Source organism: Euleptes europaea, chromosome 4 (assembly GCF_029931775.1).
Source record: "Euleptes europaea isolate rEulEur1 chromosome 4, rEulEur1.hap1, whole genome shotgun sequence".
NCBI classification, from domain to species: Eukaryota; Metazoa; Chordata; class Lepidosauria; order Squamata; family Sphaerodactylidae; genus Euleptes; species Euleptes europaea.
In genome coordinates, this window is record NC_079315.1 from 73,155,076 (window position 1) to 73,176,419 (window position 21,344).

The 21,344-nt window shown below is 43.1% G+C and overlaps 1 protein-coding gene across 1 annotated transcript in view; it reads left to right on the top strand.

Annotated features, from left to right (window-relative positions):
- FBXL17 (F-box and leucine rich repeat protein 17) overlaps positions 1-21,344 on the top strand; it is a 190,851-nt gene that overhangs the window by 36,102 nt on the left and 133,405 nt on the right. Inside the window, exons 6-7 of the mRNA XM_056848845.1 lie at positions 5,330-5,437; positions 16,760-16,890. Coding sequence (XP_056704823.1) covers positions 5,330-5,437; positions 16,760-16,890 — 239 coding nt within the window. The remainder of the gene's footprint in view (positions 1-5,329; positions 5,438-16,759; positions 16,891-21,344) is intronic.

Sequence of the window (21,344 nt, forward strand, 5' to 3'; positions counted from 1 at the left end):
TACCCTGCACTGCAAAATAGCCCTGCAGGGTTGCGGTCTTATTACCAATGGACCTGGTATTGCTCAACATCTGTGTTGGAGGTTATTCCTTATTCCCCCACCATCTTGTCTCGGGATGAGATGCAGGCTGGAAAGAGACAGAGCATATCTATATCTCCACCTCTTTCTTTTAATCCACCTGCTCCCACCACCATGCCCTCCAATCAGTGGGATCCCCAACCCCTTGCTGGCCTCCCAACATTGATGAACACCCAACTCCATTCTAAACCACACAGGCCAGCCACAACAGCACACTGTGGCTCTAAACCCCCAACAAAAGTTAATAACATATAACAATACATCTTGATCTCAGAATTACAATCACTATAACCACTCCCACCTCCCCATAACGCCCCCTACTAACACACGTATAAATCACTATGTGACGATTCAGTGGAATAGGCTTCCTTGAGCAGTGGTGGACTTCCCTTCTTTGGAGGTTTTTAAGCAGAGGCTAGATAGCCATCTGACAGCAAGGCTGATTCTGTGAACTTAGGCAGATTATGAGAGGGAGGGCAGGAAGGAATGGGTCAGTGCTTGGCTTTCGTGGACCTTTCTTACATGCCCAGGATAATGCGGATCGCCACTTTGAGGTCAGGAAGCAATTTCCCTCCAGGCCAGTTTGGCCAGGGATCCTGGAGGAGTTTTTTGCCATCTTCTAGGCATGGAGTAGGGGTCACTGGGGGTGTGGGGGTGGGTAGTTGTGAATTTCCTGCGATGTGCAGGGGGCTGAACTAGGTGACCCTGGTGGTCCCATCCAATTCTATGATTCACTGAGATTAACTGAAAATAATGACTCTAAGCCCAGGTTAGAATACCCGGCTACATTCAATGGGGAATCGCAGTAAACAGGTCAGTGAAGTCCCAGTCAGCGAATTCAACCGAGCCAGAGTGCAAACCATAGTTGCAAAGGTCCATGGAGAGCTAAATCTGAGTGGCAAAACTGCATGGTCATGCAGCGAGATCTTCCTGGGCTCTAACAGCCCGTTCTTATATCAACAGCCCCAAAATCTTATTTTGCAGTCCTCATAACCTTCTGGACCTTATCCAGGCCCACTCCGGTGCACCCACCGCATTAGCATTCCAGGGTATAGGAGGGTGCACAGGAAGGTGGCTCCAGGATTCTAGAGTCCCCAGGGTCTGAGGATCCGAGCCCCAAGGATCTCAGAGGTCGTCCAAAGTCTGTCGAGGTTGTCCGAAGTTTACTGAGGTATCCGATGTTTGCCAAGCTCACCATGGGGTACTTCCAATGACCTCCAGCTTCTCCTCGAAGTGACAGCTTTTGATGGTGAGGCATGATCACAAGTGTCAGAAGGAACAAAGCCAGAGACGCCCCTACTACCAGCTCACGGGAACTGGCCCACAGGTCCTGGGCCACCGACTCGAGCTCCAGCAGCCGGCCCACCGACCCAGCTGACAACGAAGGCCGAACGCAGGCTGTTGCAAATGCGAGGCTGCTGTCGCTGCATGCCACACCGAGCCCTTCTCACGGTGCCAGATGACTCTCACAACCTGAATAATAAACCCACAGGCTAACAAACTGGATTCGCACCCTGCTACAGTGACTTTGCAGATTCAGTTACTGCCAAAAGTTTAAAAATCTAAAAAGATTTTTGGGGGAATATCAGTGGTAAGGTGGGAGCTCCAGCTCACAGCTCCTACCGCAGTGTCATTTGTGTTCCACAAATAGCTCAAATAGAATAACAGACTATATGGTCACCAGCTAGCTAGGTTTTCCAATTCTGTGGAAAACAAGTGTATGCATGTGTGCACGCCAAGTCAGAGCTGATTTATGGTGCCCCATAAGGTTTTTAAGGCAAGAGACATTCAGAGGTGGTTTGCCATTGCCTACCTCTGCGTGGGCTGAGAGAGTTCTGAGAGAACTGTGACCGGTCCAAGGTCACACAGCAACTTCATGTGGAGGAGTGGGGAATCGAACCCGGCCCTCCAGATCAGAGTTTGCTGCTCTTAACCACTACACCACTCTGTTATTTCCTCTCGCTATATTTAGAGAGCCAATCTCAAACTTGGAAATGGATGTCCTGGTATGTCACCTCTAAATTTGGGACAGATCCTGTTGTGTGTTTATGTAATGCAGGAATCAGTTAACTGAGACACTTATATTGTCTTTCAAAGCTTTGTATGGTTTGGGACCAATGTACCTGAAGGACCGCCTATTCCCTTATGAACCTGTCCGACTGTTATGGTAATTTTTGGAGAGCCTGCCTTCTGAAATTAAGCGGGTGGCAATCCTGGAGAGGAACTTTTTGGTCATGGCAAAAAAGCTCTAGAACTGCCTCCCCAGGGAGACTCGTCTACCCCCTTTTGTTGCCATCTTCCACCTGCCCGCGAATACTTTTTTGTTTCATTTGGCATTCCCTCAATGATCTCTCCTTCCTAACCAATGTTTTGTTTTGTATGTATTTTTAACTGTTTTATATGTATTTTAACTCTTGTTTTACCTCTTTTTGAAGTTTTAATTAGGTATGTTTGGGAGAGGGGTTTGTTTTAATGGTCATATGTTTTATCATGTATCTTTTAAGTTGTTAACTCCCTTGGTGGTCCTTGTAAGGGCTAAAAGCTGGGATATAAATTTTATAAATAAATACTATCTGGGGGAGAGTAAGTGTAGGTGGATAGATCCTCCAGAAGGAGAGATCGTCCGTTCCTAAGCAAATTGTCAGTTACCTTTCTTCCTCTCTTTGAAGGAGAGGATATGCTTTGCTGCACTGAGATTCCCTTCTGCATCCTGGATTAGAGAAATACATATCTTCCCTCTATTCCAAGTGTCAAGTGAGGCTGAATTAAGAAATAAATAAAAAGGTTGCATATCCCTTCTGAAGGATCTAGGAAGGGGTTCCAGATATATGCAAATGTGCAGATTCGAGGGTTTACTCACTGGCAACAGCTGCATATCACAGGATATTGGGGAAAAAGTGGAAAGGGCAACCAAAATGGTCATGGGGTTAAAAATGTCATATGAAGCAAGTCTGAAGCATCTGGGTGCCTAGAAAAAAAGGTTTCTGAAGGATGACATGATACAACTCTACAAAAATTATGCATGGTATAAAAATGGATGCCAGAATACTTGAATTCATGGTCATCCAATGAAACGCGCAATAAATAGACAAAAGGAAACACTTCTTTACACAACGGGTAGTTGATTTATGGAACTCACTGATAAAAGATATAGTGAAGGCCATTCACTGGCTTAGGTGGACAATTTTAGAATTATGGACAATAGGTCTATAGTTGACTATTAGCTATGATAGCCAAATGAGGTCTCCTGGTTCTGAGTAATTCACCTTGGATTATCAAATGCCATAATCTGGGGGAAAATATTGATGGGCCAGCATACCTGAATCCTGCTTGAAACTTTGAAGACGTCTGTCTGAACTGTTGTATTTATGAAAGACATGAGTGATATAGGGCATAGGGAAAATTGTATGTGATGGTAACGGGTTATGCGGATGGTGGATATATTTTTGAGTAAAAAGATTAAGTTGTGGAAATGTAGATTAAATGATGTGAATAGGAATGCAATATGATTTCCTGTGTTATGAATGTGCAGTGCATACATAGAATATTTTAAAAACACCTAAAAACCTTTGCAAATTTGTGCACATTTTCACTTGTATGTTCTTACAAAAACACCCAATCTGTTTGGCAAAGACAATCTACAGACTTTGTATTTTAGGGAAAGTGACTGGTTTTCTTCTTTTAAACCTTTGTGGAAATTAGATCTGATTGCAGGCCGGAAGAAGGGAGTTGTGCATGAATACAAAGGAGAATTAGAGACTCTGACTTACAATGTTCAGCAGCTAAAATTGGTGAAACCAGATTTCTATGAAGTTACAAAACTTCTTCACCAGTTGATAGATGCATGTTTTTAGCTATAAAAGACTGAACTTCCATAAAGTTGGTAGAGGTCAATGTTATGGATAGATTTCAAAGAAACTGCTTCAGTTTTAGGTACTTAGCTTCATTTATACCAGAAAGCCACATATCTTGTAAAAGATTACAGCTTTCATTCATAATGGCTGCTGTCCTCATTAGCCCGATTTGTTGGTGTAAAAATAAATCAAGTTCTCTCAAACTGCAGTCAAGGGATACAATGATGACGTGCTGGAGTATGTAGTGAAATCCCCTGGCAGTTTACTAGACATTACTGAGTTAAACTATCTTTTGCTTTATACTGTATCTGTGAAAATACACAGGTTTTTTTATATTACTGTGGCAAGAAATGCTGACGAGACTGCAGTGCGGACTGAAAACCCTTTTCATTATTACAGATTCAACTAATTTTGTATTTTATGTCTTCTCTGCTGAATGGCAAGAGAAAAATACACATGTTGAATTGAACCAAGATTGCAAATTTTGTTACTTTTGAAGTTGCTGTAAAGGTGCAGGAACTCTGCTGCTGGAATTGGGGTGGAAAGAGAATGGGTTCCATGGGGCATTTTAAGTCACCATGGTGACTTGCTGCCCAGATTTGTTGATCCCCGGTTAAAGTATTTACAGCAGCACATAAATGGTAAAGTAATCATCAATTATTTAATATTTTACTTCCTTGCTAGTGATACACACAAGGATAGTAATAAGCTGTGTTTATGCCTCTTTCAAATGTAATTGCATCTTGTTATGATATCTACTTACAGAAGCCATGTACGTATCCTATATATAAAGTACACTCGTTATTTTACTTAGCCGGGAAATTGGATTGTAGTCTTAACTGTTTATAGTCTTAATTTAAGACTAAGATTGTAGTCTTAAGTAATTTTACTTAACTGGGAAATTGTATTGTAGTCTTGAGGTAAAACATTTTATGTAAACTGCTGCAAGAATGCCCTGAATTAAAAAAGAAAAGAAAAGAAAACAATAGTGAAAAGGCAGTAGTTCATAAGCTTTGTGAATGCTCAAAGTACAAAAGAGGAATGCCCCTTCTGGTTATGTTTTTAACTTTATTTTGTTGTTGTTTTGATGAAATTTAAAAGTCTATAAAAAGTAAAAATAGATTTTTTATGCCTCCAGATACATTCAATAATTACACTTTCAATTTTGTTCTCGTCACCTGGTTGCTCCTTTGTTATTTACTGAAGAAGCAGCTTTTTAATCTTGCTTTTTCTTACCCAGAGACCTTTTAGGCATACTTCAGTTTTTATCTCATGCTGTTAAGACAAAAGGAACTACTGAACCTGCAAGTTAGCAGTACTGCTAAGATGCCTGCTAGACTTCATTATGGATGAGGTATTCAGTGTCACCTTCAACGGTTGTTTTTTCTCTTACACAGGTGACAGATCAATCTGTAAAAGCCTTTGCTGAACACTGTCCTCATTTGCAGTATGTTGGGTTTATGGGCTGTTCTGTTACATCTAAAGGAGTCATACACCTCACCAATGTAAGTACGTTATAAGGTTTCTTATTGACAGTTTCTGTTGGGAGAGTCTCAAGTGTATCTGCCATTTAATATAGGTTGTATTCATACACTATGATAAACCATGGTTTATAAGACTTAGTTTGACCAATTCTGATTTATTGTGATGTCTGAATGCAGACTGCTTAACAAACTGCATCCCAGCTGGTGATGATGCACTAACTAGGAAACATAAATGGCATTAGGACAAAAATTCTTGTGTAGGCATGTGTTTTTATTCAATTTTCTAACATACACAGTAAATATTCCTCTTTGTGAAACAATGTTATAGACAAAGGCAGTTCACAAGTAAAAAAATTGAGGAATATCATCTAGCATGTGATAAAAAATGGGAGGTAAGGGTGACTGATGATCCTAAGCCAAAAGTTAGGAGGAAGAAGCTTATCATCTTGAACTATATTGCTTCACCTTTTCTTGCCTACTTTGTTGTGGACTGCATTACATAGTAAAGCTGTCAGTAGCTGGGCAAAGCAAGGAAGCTTGAGATAGCATTCTGTGGTCTGTTACGTTAGCATTCTGTGGTCTAGGTAGACTAAATCATGGTTATATCCAATTTATTGTGATATCTGAATGAAGACATTACAGGAAAAGCAGGTATTATAAATAAATGTCTCTATTTATCAGTAGCATTGGTTTTGAGTGTGCAAATTTAGGTCAGATTCAAGCCTGTGTTAAAAATGTGGCCAAATTGATTTCAGCTGCCAAATATTTTGGTAAAGATTTAAGAGATTAGTTTTATATTAGACTATTACGTAACCAAGCATTACTGAGAATATTCCACTAGCTTCTTGTAGTGGGGAACATATAGGGAAGTAGGACATCAATAACCCTATTCCAAACATTAAGTATCATGAAGAGAAGGCCATGCAGAAACTTCATAACCGAACAAGTATCTTTATAGTAACCCAGAATGTTAATTAGGAGGAAACTTTGAACTGAACTACCTGCTAGCAAGAGTTAAACTGAATTGGAATTTGAAAGTGAAATTGCTCTTACTAAGAGACTGAATTCCAGCATTTTCCAGTATGGCAAGCTAGGCTGGAGCAGTTTATGCAGTTGTTGTGAACCAATGGAGTCATGAACAAATGAGGTTCATCTTCAGTCATTCAGTGCTGCCCCAAATATGGGACTGCAACCGAGCAGGCCTGCCTTGGTAAAAATTTTCTAGCCTCGTAGCAACAGCAGGGGGCGCCCACCCCTTACCTTCTATTGGATGATTTCCCCACCCAAAAATCCTATGACCCAAGCGAGGGCACCCTCTCTCGCCTCAGTACCTTTTCTGCTGCCTTCGTGTGTAGATGTTGGTTCTAGGTGCTGCTTCTTCTAAAATGTTCTTCTGTGCAGTTAAACAACTGAAAGTGCTTCTTACAAATCTAAGAGTCTCTGCTGCTACATGGTTGAGGTAGCTTTGGCTAACCTACCTGTGAGTTTGCCCTTTTTCCCCGGCCTTATGGTGTCCAAAGCCCTGTTCAGTAAGTGCACCCGTTGCACAACCAAAATGCTGCACTCAGATGAACACCAGGAGTGCTTGTTATGTTTGGGTGAAGCACACAACATGCAGGCCTGCCCAATTCACCAAAGATTTACTCCTAAGGTGTGCTCTGTTAGATCCTTTTGCCTAAAAGTGGCCCTATGGGAAAAACTCTCACAACCGTCACCACACAAGTAGGAATGCCGCGTGTACCTACTGACGTGGAAGCAGGCGGATTAGCAGTTATCCAGGACACACCACCAGAACTCCTTGCTTTATAGAAAACAGTGTTGTTTAATTTACAGTGCACAGATAAAAGACAAACCGTCACATACACTTCTCTCCACCAAACTTCCCAACACAGAGTTACAGTTACATACATACAGAACTCCACCTGAAACCAATAAGGCCACCTGCAGACCAGGCCACAGTATTACATCATCCTTACTGCTTCAAACTGGTTAGTTGCAGTTCACCCTAGAACCTGCAAGGCTATTGCTGCCTCTTGCATCATCCTAGATGCCTCTGATCTGACAGCTACCCAATTGTTCTGTACAAGTCTTCGGTTCTGACCTCTTCAGTTCCGGCTGTCTCACAGCCGTCGGTTCTGAAGCCTTCTAGTTTCAAGCAACATGGTTCTACCCACCGTTCTGACAGTCTGACTCCTGAAAACACGAAACAAAAGCTTAAACACAAAGAAAAGGTGAAGCCTTCAAAGAAAGGAAAAGAGCTGCCAGTTAGACCTTGCAGTCCATCCCCTGAGGTTGTTTTGGTCACCCCTAGGACACCTTCCTTTCAGTCTGAGTCCCCTGACCTCTCGGCCTCAGAACTTGAATTAGAACCTGCAAGGGCAAGCACCCTTTAAACCTACTCAGACATATGGAGAGACTCAAGAGCCTAGCCTTTTGGGCCAGTTTACACAACCTCCTGCTGTTCCCCTTAACCCTTTGCAAATCCCTGACTGGATTGACTTCTGTCAACAAAAGGGCTTGGACTTTGCTGGAGGCCTTTGCATAGTACTCAACAACAACCTCATATGTACCACCATACTTTTTTCATGGCACCTTCTTATGTGGAGTCTGAGGTGTATGAGGATGATCCTGCTTCACTCAGCTCAGAAACTGCTTCAGGGACTTCTGATGAAAATGTGTGTGTGGGGGGGAGGGGGGGACCAAGAGCCTATTTCAACCAGCAAGGATGCTCATGTTCATGCAGAGCAAATGATTTGCATGGTGAAAGTTCTGGATGTAGACATTGTCACCACTGATAATAAACCCCGGGATAGAATTCTCAGTAGACTGAGCACTGACTCCCCTGGGACTGTGGCTTTTCCTATCTTGGAGGGCCCACAGGACAACACTGTCCCCATATTCACTAAACCAGCTTCCTCATCTGCAACCAAAAGAAGGTTGAAAACTTATACAGGGTGAAACCTGGTTCCTACCGCTATTTGGCTTTCCATCCATCATCTTCATCGATTGTTACTGAGGAGCTGCAGAATAAACAACGGATTGGACAACATTCTGCTCCTTCTGAAAAGGAGAGTAGGAGATTAGATGTGGCGGGCAGGAAGCTGTTTTCATCTGTGGCTCTAAGCTTCCACATCTCAAATTACCAGATGATTATGGGGGGCTACCAGCTCTTTTTGTGGAAAAAGCTGGCCCTCCATTTTGATAGTATACCTGAGGAGGCCAGGAAGGCTATGAAGCTCTTAAACTTTCCCTTCAGGAGATTGTGGCTGGAAAGCATGCCACAGATGTGGCTACTCGATCCTTGGCATCATTGGTCATCCTCAGGAGACATGCCCGGCTCAGGACCACCGCCCTTCCTATTGGAAACAAGGACTTTCCCTTCAAGGGCTCTACTCTCTTTGCATCAGGAACTAATGAGTTCCTCAAAGAAAAAACATGGACGGATGGCGAAATTAATTTTAATAAATAAATAAATTATGGGACCTTCCCTTCTGCGTCTGCACCAAGGGACCAATATCAGCCACGACACTAGGGGGGTTTCCACTCCCTACTACTGGTCTCAAGGATACCAGCCCAGCATTTATAGCAGTATCCTAGACAGTTTTCGCAGTACCAGCCACAAGGAAATAGGTGTAGACCCCCTAATAGGCCTAGGCCTGGATCTGCTCCCCCCCAGGGTGTATCCAAGAATCAGCACCAACAAGGGAGAAAATTCTGACTGTCCGCCTCTAGTCAGGGAGACTCTCCCTGTTTCCTGGACAAGTTGTCCTCTTTTCCCCTGAAATGGGAACAGATTTGTTATGACTCTTGAGTTTTAAGCATTATATGTTATGGTTACTCTTTAGAATTTATGCAGTTACCCCCTTGTTCTCCCCCAGTGTTGGCTGTTAACAACCCCATGCCTGAGTTATAGGACCAGTAACAAAAACTCCTCTAGAAAGGAGCGGTCCGGAAAGTGGACTCTACTCAGTTGGGGGTTTTATTCTAGGTTTTTTCCTAGTAGACAAGAAAGATGGGGGCCAGTGGCCCATTCTTGATGTATGTCATTTGAATAAATATGTGCTGGTTAAAAAGTTCAGAATGGTTTCCCTCCCTTCTGTTATGGAATTGCTACCACCAGATGTATGGTTCAGCGGGATGGACCTCAAGGTTGCATATTTCCGTTTGCCTAAACCGTAGGAGATTTCTCCAGTTCAGGAGAGGTTCTGATATTTACTAATATACGTCTTTACCCTTTGGTATGTCCACAGCTTCCTAGAGTATTTACAAAATGCATGGCGGTGGTGGTAGCCCACCTCAGGACCTTAGGTTGCAATATCTTTCTCTACCTGGACGACAGGCTTATTACAGCCAGATCCAAGGATATCCTTAAACAACACATACACCCATTTGTGATTATCTGCACCAAACTTGGACTACTGATTAATTGGGAAAAGTCTCACCTGGTCCCCTCCCAAAAGGTTGCCTTTTTGGGTGCCATACCGGTTTCCACTGTGGCTAGGGCTTTTCTTCCCCAGGAAAGGGGTGTATCTATTAAAGCTGCTGTCCTCTCCTTTCAGAGGATGTGTTGGCAGTCTGCAAAAGCTATGCAACGGCTCCTGGGCCTTATGCCATCCACTACTGCAATGGTACACAATGCCAGGCTACACATTCAACCCTTACAATTATGTTTTATTAGGAGGCTTAACCCTCTTAAGCACCTGCCTTTCCTCCATTTCTCAGTCCCTAGGGCTGTTATATGCTCTCTTTTATGGTGGTCACTCAATGTGAATCTGTTCCCAGTTATTCCATTTGGGTATTGGTCACCTGACAGAGTTGTCACTAAAGATGCATCCCTTTTAGGTTAAGGAGCCCATTACTCTGGTTTCTCCACTCAAGGGCAGTGGGTTGGTGCACAACCCAGGTACATATCAATGTTTTGGAACTGTTGGCTGTCAGATTTGCCCTTATCTCGTTTACAGATGTTCTTTGGGGATGCAAGGTGCTCATACAATCAGGCAATATGAGTACAGTTTTTTACATAAACAAGGAGGAATCGGATCGGTGTCAGGAAGCCATCAGACTGTAGAATATTGCAGTGGACAATGGGATCTCACTCAGGACCATTCACATAGCCAGAGTGTTAAATTCCCTGGCAGACAATCTCAGCAGAAAATATATCACCAACCACAAATGGTCTCTTCAATCTTCAAATTATGGGGTATCCTGCATGTAGACTTGTCTGCTACAAGGGAGACAAGAAAAGTAGACCTGTTTTGTTCACTGGCAGGCAGCGACATACTGTCTCTAGGGGATGCTTTTCAAATTTCATGGTCTGGCCATCTAATGTATGCCTTTCCCCTTTCCCGCTTATCCTAAGGGTGTTGGGCAAGTTGGTTTTGGATCAGGCACAGTGCATTCTCATAGCTTCCTATTGGCTGCACCAAATTTGGTTCCCAGAACTTCTGAGGCTAGCGGGCCTGTTTTTCTGTCAGGTACCAGACCTCCTCAATTGTGGGGAATTGCTGCACCACAATGTTGCCTACCTCCACCTAACAGCATGGCTTATCCGCCCGCCCCTGTAGAATTCTCCTAGGGTGTGCAAGAGGTGCTGCTACAGGCACGGAAACCATCAACTCATTACTCTTATTCCAAAAAATGGAAGTTGCTTGAGGGTTGGGTTAAGGACCACTGTATGTCTCTTTTTAGTTGTTCATTATCAGTCATTCTATCAGCTACACTTGGCCCAGGATGGCCTATCTGTGTCATCTGTAAAGGTGCATCTGGCAGCTACTGCCGCATATCATGACCAAATTGAAGTATGAAAGGGCTGCTGAGTATGTTTCCACCCAGGACTGTTTTGGTTCCCCAATGGTCTCTTTCTCTAGTGTTGGCCAAGCTAATGGGGTCCCCATTTGAACCTTTAAGAGATTGTCCCCTTGCTGTTTTGTCCCAGAAGGTCACCTTCCTTGTGGCATTTACTTCAGCTAGAAGAGTGAACTAGCTGCACTCCGTTCTAACCCTCCCTTTCTACAGGTATTTCCTGTAAGGGTAGTCTTAAACCCTAGCCTTGACTTCCTTCCCAAAAAAGTTTCTAAGTTTCACTTGTCTCAAAGCATTACTTTGCCTGTTGTCTTTCCCGATCCCTCTAGTGAAGCAGAGAGGGCTTTGCATGTCCTTGATGTTAAATGGGCACTGTTGTATTAATTAAATAGGACACAGTCTTTTAGTTTGGCAAAAGGTTTATTTGTTATGCTGGTCCCAAGAAGGGGAAGGCAGCATCAGCGCAAACCATTGCTAGGTGGGCCGTGTCCGCAGTCCGAGCTGCTTATAGATTGGCCGGAAAGAATTGTCTTTTACTGGTCAAGGCGCACTCTACTCGAGGCCAAGGATCTTCGGCAGCATTTCATTGCAGGGTCCCTCTGCTTGACATCTGCTGAGCTGCGACCTGGTCCTCTGCTGACACCTTTGTGAGGCACTATGCGTTGGACTTGCAAGCAAGAAAGGAGGCTGATGTGGGAAAAGCAGTCCTGCAATCCTTGTTCCAGTAAAGATCGCCTCCTACTGTGAGTAGCTTGCTGAAATCCCATATGTGTGGCTGCACTGAATGACTGAAGATGAAAACAGAGTTGTACTTACCTGTAACTGTTGTTCATCAAAGTCTTCAGTGCAGACGCACATCCCTCCCATCCTGCCCCACGGTGGGCTCTCTTACTGCCTTTACTGTTTTGCAGGAGCTCACAGCGGCATCTAGGAACTGAGGGGAGAGTGGGTACCCTCTGCTTGGGTCATAGGATGATTTGGGCAGGAAAATCATCCATTAGAATCTAAGGGGTGGGTGCCCCCTGCTGTTGCTTTGAGACTAGAAAAATTCTACCGAAGGCAGGCTTGCTCGGTCGCAGACCTATATGTGGGGCTGCACTGAAGACTTCGATGAACAACAGTTACAGGTAAGTGCACCTCTGTTTCCAGTCCTTATCAAGCTAACGGCACTTTCAGAATCCCTTATTTTCTATCCATTTTGGAGGATGGGGCATACCTCTCCCTAAACAAAAGGTTCTCCAAGGTAGCTTAGGTCTTTCAGATTTTTCTGAAGATAGGGTTGCCAGATACCCCCTGGCAACTGGCTGGTGATGGGAGGGACTTACTGGCAGAAAACTGAGTCCTAGGCCTGCCTCTGTTGTTGGCAATGTGGCAATTTCCCTTCTGGCATGCACTGGAAGTGATGTCATCATGTTGCTGGTGCCATGGGGACACTCTGGTATTTTGGCAAAAAAACTGTGGTAGCTGTTTTTACCATAGAGTTTTCCCCAAACACCAGAGTATCTGTGTGGGCGCCAGCAACATGATGATGTCACTACCAGTGTGTACCGGAAGTGATGTTGACACATCATTGGTGACAGAAGCCTAGGCCTCAGTTTGCTGCTGGTAAGTCTCCTTGCCAGCTAGCTGAACAGTGCTGGGAGAGGGCCCCCAAAGTAGGAGATCCCTTGCCCCCTACCGTGGGGTCTGGAAACCTTATCTGAGGGAATGCAGGCTCATCTGCCCATTTTCCAGGTTCTGTACCTCAACAAAAGTTGGCTTTTGTGCATGGTGCAGCTACAATAATTTTGGCTATTACGATTTCATTCAAAGTTATTAGACAAAATAAAGTATGTACCATATATACTCGAGTATAAGCTGAGTTTTTCAGCACAATTTTTATGCTGAAAAAGCCCCGCTCAGCTTATACTCGAGTGAGGGTCCCACTGGGCAGCAGCTCCACGGGAGGCCTGGACTCGGCGGCTGGGGGCAGGGCCGGCAGGAGAACAAGGGCGTCGCCCGGCAAGACAGGGCGCCTCCCTGCAACGCCTGTGGAGACGCGGACATCCCGGGAGGAAAGGCACCCCCCCGGGGACCCAACAGGACCGCAGAGACTCTGCGCCACGGAAGGGGCGGGGTCGCCAGGAGTCACCCAACGCCGGAGATGACGGCGCCGCCTGGAGCATGTGGGGGCGAGACAGCGCCGGCCGGGGCTGACGGGCAGGGGGCAGGGCGGGGCTGTCAAGCCAGGGAGCCCTGTGCCGCTGTGACAAAGGCTCTGGGCTGGGGCTCCTTCGGTGCTAGAGGCCCCAGTGCCGCCCAGCTGACGGGCGGGTGAGCACGGGCGGGGCAGGGGCGCGCCCCGTGGCCGCCACAGACAGGGAAAGGAGGGAGAGGGTGGGAGCGAGCCAGGGAGGAGGGGCCACAGGGGCGGATGGGGAAATAAAGGCGGGAAAGAGCGGAGGCCGGGGAGGAGAGCAGCAGCACTGACAGCAGCAGCCCAAACCCTTTGTGGTGACAAGAAGGCAAGCTGGCTGCTACCGACGGGGAGGACAGTTCAGACTCCCCGTCGGATTGCTCTGAGGCTGAGGAAGCTCTCCTCGACCTGCCCCAAGTACGGCTTGAGGGGCTGCTGCATTTCCCACCCTAGGCTTATACTCGAGTCAATAAGTTTTCCCAGTTTTTTGTGGTAAAATTAGGTGCCTCGACTTATATTCGGGTTGGCTTATACTCGAGTATATACGGTAACTAGTTGGCTTGATTCAGAAGTGAGGAAGTTGATTTAAGTTCTGTGAAGTTATTTCTAAATAAATGGCATAGTTGACAATAAATAATATCTGGCACTTTGCTTTGTTGGTGACTTGGTGTAAACATGGAAAATTAGTAACAGAAACAGACTGTACATGAAACATGGTGGCTGTCAAGTTACCCTGCTGTTTGTTAGCACAAAACAGAACACATGAAGCTGCCTTATACTGAACCAGACCCTTGGTCCATCAAAGTCAGTATTGTCTACTCAGACCGGCAGCGGCTCTCCAGGGTCTCAGGTAGGGGTCTTTCACATCACCTATTTGCCTAGTCCCTTTAACTGGAGATGCCAGGGATTGAACCTGGGACCTTCTACATGCCAAGCAGAGGCTCTACAACTGAGCCACGCCCCCTCCCCAAGTATGACTATAGTTAGCCTAAAAGGGAGGGAGGCCCTTTTTCAGGGATGGAAATAATCTCTCATGCCTTTTAGAGTGGTTTCCTAAATTTTATGCTGGTGTCTTAAAATGTGATCCCCGTATTTAGAAGGAAATGTTTTTTGCAAAATTGCCTGTCCTTTCCTATTGAGAAATATGCAGGTGAGACCATTTATGTGGAGCAAACATTTTACATTCCATTTTTGGTATCTCTCTCATTGATAGCACAAACTAGTAGTATTAGTCCATGTAATACCGATTAAGGAAAACATGAATTAATCCAGAATCCCATTTTGTCTATCTTTCATTGTTAAAGTGAACATTTTCAGCCCAATCCTAAGGGAAGGGTAGTTAGTTGACGGCTGGGGATGGCGCAGCTGTGCCACCTCCCGCAAGGCTTCCCAGGCCATAAATAAAATTTTTAAAATGGACTTTAAAAAAACTTCCATTGAGTTTCATAGGGCTATGCCAGCTATTTTGCAGGCAAAACTTGACACCTGCAAAATGGCACGTTCCTGGGGTGAAAAGGCTTTGAAAGCTGCCTAAAGGCAGCTCTGCCCCCAGAAACGCCGCCCTGGATGCCAGCGCGAGTGCTTGCACTGGAAAAACACTGCCGAGGAGGCAGTGCTGGGGCATAAGGCTTGAACTGCTGTATCACTCTCCGAAGCCAGTGTAAGTTGCCCTGCACAAGTGTCCGTGCCACTTTGAACGGCACAAGTGGCATGGAAGCCGGTGCTGGGGTCACACTGGCTCCTAAGCTGCTCCGCCTCCCCCTTTCAGGATTGCATGGTTTGTTGCAGTCTGGAATCAAGAATATTCAGATATGTAGGAAAGTGCTTACCTAATCAGATTATTCATCTAATTAAAAATCTAATTTTGTTGTACTTTTATGTATTCACTATGGGCACATGAGTATTTTTTGGCAATAAAACAGCCAATATGTTCTCATCAGTCTCTCCCCCCCCCCCATTTTTTTGTATAACTTTCCCAGTAATTTCCCCCCAAGGAACTTGGTTTAGGCTACCGTTTTTTTCGATCCATAGGACGCACTGCTCCATAAGACACACCTAGTTTTTAGAGGAGGAAAACAAGAAAAAATCTTGTTTTCCTCCTCTAAAAACTTGTCTTATGGAGCAAATGCCGGCTGGGCACGTGCGCGTTGGGACGGCGCGAGCCGGCGTTCCCCGCCTCGACGGCCAGCTGGGAGGCGGGCGGGGCCGCACAGAGCCGGCTGGGCTCGTGCACTTTGGGACCATAAGACGCACCCCCCAGCTGGCCGTCGGGGCCGGGAAAGCCGGCTTGCGCTGGAACGACTCGAGCCGGCTCTGTGCGCCCAGAGCCGGCTGGCCGCGTTGGAACGACGCGAGCCGGCTTTTCCCGCCCCGACGGCCAACTGGCAGGCGGGGCGCACAGAGCTGGCTGGGTGCCCTGGAACGGGGCGCACAGAGCCGGCTCGCGTCGTTCCAGCGCGCCCAGCCGGCTCTGTGCGCACACTCGCTCCATAAGATGCACAGACATTTCCCCTCACTTTTGAGGAGGAAAAAAGTGCGTCTTATGGAGCGAAAAATACGGTATATCATAGTAAATTTGATTACTCTTTTCACACTTGGAATAGCAAAGGTGATGATTGCTTTAATTATTGGATATTATGCCTATTAGAAAAAGCTGTTATATATTTAGTAGTTGAAAATATTATTAATGAGTCTCATTAGAACATTTTAATAAGTGTTTATTTTGTTTAAAAGGTTTAAAAAGCATTTTTTTTAAAATGAAAAATCTTTAACATAGGGTGTTACCGCACTTGTATTCCCAGCGATGTATTAAGAGTTTGAAAATGTTATAAAAAATAATGTTCGCACTTTCTATGTATTCCCACCGATGTATTAAGAGTTCGAAAATGTTATAAAAAATACTGTTCACACTTTGTTTGGCCCCTTTAGCTGTGAAGATGTCTTCCAACCAATTATTAACTGTGGTATCCAAAAACCCTTTTAAAGCGATGTTTTTAATAACATTTTCAAACTCTTGATACATTGCTGGGAATACAAAGTGTGGTAACTCCCATTAGCTCTGCTCTATGTTTAGATAAAACAGTAAAATTAATGTTAAAAAATTATCATATTTGAAAAAACGGGAAAAAATTATGTGCTTCTTTTTAAGGAAAATCTAAAGCAAGTGCTATCTTCAACTGACATTAATATTTTAATCTGAGCAATAGATTATTTCTTATTTTAGCCTTTCCTTTAACAAACCAATTAAGTTTAAAATATTAATTTTTAGGACAAACAAGAGTTTACGCATATCAGAATTGCAAGAAATTATGTATAGATATTTATATATTAAAGGTTGTTTAATACTATTGTATTTATCTCAACAGCTAAGGAACCTTTCGAGTTTGGATCTACGGCATATCACAGAACTGGATAATGAAACAGTGATGGAAATAGTAAAGAGATGCAAAAATCTTACCTCCCTTAATCTTTGTCTGAACTGGATTATTAATGACAGGTAATTTCATTATTTGAGAAAGTTTAGAAATGCAAAATCAAGCTCTACTGTATTAAGTATTAGTAACTGATGATTTCAGAAGTTTAGGAGAAATGAATTTTAGATCAGTGTGGCTGTCTACAGTGAGTACCTTTTGGTATTAAGTGGTTGAACCAAAAGCATACTTTATTTGGAATATGTATTTACACACACACACACCTCTAGTGGAAAATAAAAATAAACAAGATCCACACAGCATGGATTTTAAGACTTCCAGTTTAGAATTTTCTTGGTAAAAAAGGCAAATTGATTGTATATTTTCTGTTTATAATAATAGCGTGACTTTTAACCTGGTTACTCTCTTTAATAATAAGGGAATCAGAGCATCATAGTTCTTTCTGGAAACATATATTTGATAAAAGAAAATGAGGGGATGTGGGCATTGTTGCCAGCATTTTTGAAAAGGACTCTTATCTAGGTGTAAGTACCAATCATATAATGTTTATGTTCTAATAGTATGAAAACGTAGAACATGCTGGATTAACTAGCAGCTGTTCCCTATGCTTTGTGACCTAGTGGATATAACAAACCTTTGACAGGAAGATTGTCATGGCTGGAATCTCAATCTTGAACATTAATAACAGGAGGACCAGGCAAGGAAAATAATATATATACCTGTACAATAAAACGTAGACCGGTAAAATAAAAATCAATGCTTGCGCTTTCATCCTGAGGATGTGGTAAAATAGAATTACTATTAGGATCAGGATAGGTTAAAAATAGAACTGATAACTTGGTAGAGGTTACAGGACATGAATCATACAGAGTCAGAAGATGGGATGCTCTATGTGAACATAATATCCAGTATTGAAAAAAATATCCAGAGTAGGGTGGACTTGATTTAAAGCACGATTTAAATCACTAGTCAGTAAGACTTTATTTAAATCATGGTTTTCTACATAAACAGTACTTCTCATGATGTTGTTTCATTCGGGCCACCGGGCCTTGCATTTCTTTGTTGCAGTGTTTGCATTTTGCACGCATGCCTGCCTTACCCATAGATAGAGGAACTTCATTAAAATATTCCCAAAATGGGTCTCTTTTATGGCCTGCTGCCAGTATAGGTTTTCTCCTCCAGGGATAAAATAATATGATAAACCTCAGGTTATACACACAAAGATCCCAAGACTTGTGGAATATTCTGCTCAAAAGGTTTCACTATCATTTTTTCTGCTTGACTCTCCCTCCTCACACTTAGCTCCTTGTGCAGATCTCTTCCACTCCAAACAATCCTCTATTCACTGAACTTCTTGAAACTTAGCACTTAAGAGGTAAGGACATGATTCTGTTTACATAGATTTGCAAAGGAACAATGGGATTAAGGTCTTTTTCTCAATTCTATGTTTATTTTATACCATTTTTGATGTGAAGAAGAGGCATGTTATCTCTACAGATACAAATTCACAGTTTTGAGAACTGCAAAACCAAGCATCCGTGATAATACCTTTTAGATAGAAAAACTGCACAAAATAATTTTACAGAAACCTCAGGAAGAGCATGACATTGTGAATGAATTAAGGGAATTCATTTACCACAAAATTTGCATGAATATACAGCTACATGCTACCTAATTAAAAACTAATCCTTATTTCGTGATGAATTACCTTTGGACTATAATGTATCTTAAATAGAAAATTATCTTCAGATAGATTTTATTTTAAAAAATCTGATATAATTTTTTAAAAATCCATTAATTTTTTTCTACCCTGATCCAGAGTCAGTAAACTGCCCTGAGCCCAGCTTTGTCTGAGGATAGAGGGCGGGATAGTGATCAAAGAATAAATAAATGAATAAATAAACCAAATATTCTTATTTGTATAAAGTGTGTTACTGCAAAACATGCAATATGTTAGCACTGTGAAATTTCATATCCTCAAAATATTGCATATCCTCAAAATGTGTCACGCTGGACAATACTGAAGAATTAGCCAGTGGCTTGTTAATGTGCTAATGAGGGTGTGGTATGTTAATATGGAACCACTGTATCCTGAAGTGATCTGTTAATGTGTGAAATCCAAAGCTAATCCGCATGGCTATTGTGGACTGTAGTCTTTGTTAGTCTAGAGGTTTTCAGGACAGGAAGCCAAGTCTTATTCATTCTTAAACAGGACACAGGGTCTTATTCCAAGACACTGAAAGACTGGACAATTCTACCAACTATTTTGTCAGATTGCACAGAGAAGCCATTGAAATTCATAAACATCAGCACAACTTTAACAGAAAAGAAGAGAGTTTAAGAATGAATAAGGCTTGGCTTCCTGTCCTGAAAACCTCCAGACTAACAGTCCACAATAGCCATGCGGATTAGCTTTGGATTTCACACATTAACAGATCACTTCAGGATACAATGGTTCCATATTAACATACCACACCCTCATTAGCACATTATCTTGATGCTTACAGGACAATGATTACCACATTACCTTTGATACTTTTTGCAGGACAATGATTCAGCTCAAACCCAACCCCTTTCTGACTATATATTACTCTTCCTACACACTTGACACTGAGAGACACTGTCCTTCAGTGTTACTCCTCTGAAGATGCCTGCCACAGCTGCTGGCGAAACGTCAGGAAAGAAAATACCAAGGCCACGGTCACACAGCCCGGATAACCTACAAGAACCAATTAAATAGTTTATTAAACACACTATAGCATATGAATTGTTGCTAAAATTGTGTGTGTGTGTTAAGCGCCGTCAAGTCACTTCTGACTCAAAGTTGGGGTATATCAAATGAGTTGGTTTAACTTTCTAGGATCCCACCCCATTGTAAATTGTGGAACCCGACCTTATCTTTCAGGAATATAGCTTTGACTTGCTATGCTCTGTGCTCTGTATCCTACCTGTCAAAAGTTAATCCTTAAGGGTGACAGGTTGGTCAAGAATAAAACCACAAAATGCTATAGTGTGAGTCCTCATAGCCCCAGGGTAAAGTGCTACCAGTCCCTTTAACTAACCTGCCAGCCAGAGACCAAGGGACTGCGTCTCCAGCCCTCCTGGGTCTAAATCAAGAAGTCAGCCCTGCAAGTTGGGACACTTGCAAATATATTTCTAAGAAACAATTACTCTGGTAGTTGAAGCCAATGGGCTAAAGTACTGGAATCAGATTGAAGCCCCAAAACCCAAGAACACCACAAAATATAATTTATGAGGTTTATTAAAGGAATGTGCAGAGATAAAATAATAAAGCTAAATATCTAACCTAAGCACATTTACAAGCATCGGTTCTCTAATCCAGTTGTTATCTGACCAGACTGAGTCCAAATGGAGTTTCAAAGTCCAAAGTCCCAGCAAGGGCCACCTGGTCCAGAATCAAGAGGTGACCCAAAGGCAGATGTAATCTGGACAAAGGGCAGAGACTACAATAAAAGCTCTTCCTTTATGCCAAACAACCTGCAATGGCCTGATTCTTGTTGACCAATCAAATATGTTGATGTAGGGGTGACCTTAACCAATCAGGTGTGTTTCTAGCAGGAGACCATGTACTCTGCAGCTGTACTTAGACCCAAATAAGCAAGCTACCTTTCCCCATCCAAGGGTCTGTGCACTAGTGAAATTGAACACATATGCGAAATTCTTTCCTGGTTCTCTTGGCCTTGGAACCTTCAGGTTCCATAACTTCACCAACACCTGTGTTAGATTCTTATCTTTTAAACTGCACTGAGCATGACCTCAAGTTCTCAGAGAGAGGAGCTACTGTGTTTTCTGCTAGGTCCAAAGCCGGAGTCAATGTTTCTGAAAACTCAGGAGGCTGCTAAGCAAGCCAGTCTCTTGACACACAACTTAAAAAGTCCAAATCTTAAATATTTATTCACTATACGGCATCCCTGATCTTGTCAGATCTCAGAAGCTAAGCAGGGTCAGCCCTGGTTAGTATTTGGATGGGAGACCACCAAGGAATACCAGGGTTGCTGTGCAGAGGAAGGCACTGGCAAACCACCTCTGTTAGTCTCTTGCCATGAAAACCCTAAAAGGGGTCGCCATAAGTCGGCTGCGACTTGAAGGCACTTTACACACACACATATGGCATCCTGCAACATATTTAGGGTTGAATAATGTAAATAAATAGAGGATGATGTGATAGACTGAATTCTAAAATGTTCCTGTTAATTTGTTCAGCACAAAGACTTAATATAACTAGACTGCTTAATAAGCTTTTCCTGTAGCTAAGGATTTTCATAGATCACTTTTTTAATTTCGATAATGTATTGAGGGATGAACCATACAAGAAGAAAAAGGGAAAGTTAAAGGACAGATCTCTTTTGATTCTTAATAGCTGAACTTACACTTTTTTTCATAACAGGTTCTTAATAAGCAGTTCTGTTAATCAGGCTAAGCTTCTTCTCATTGGTTTTTAAATTGCCAATTAGCTACAAGAAATATTATTTTAATTATGATGGCATCAATCTAATTT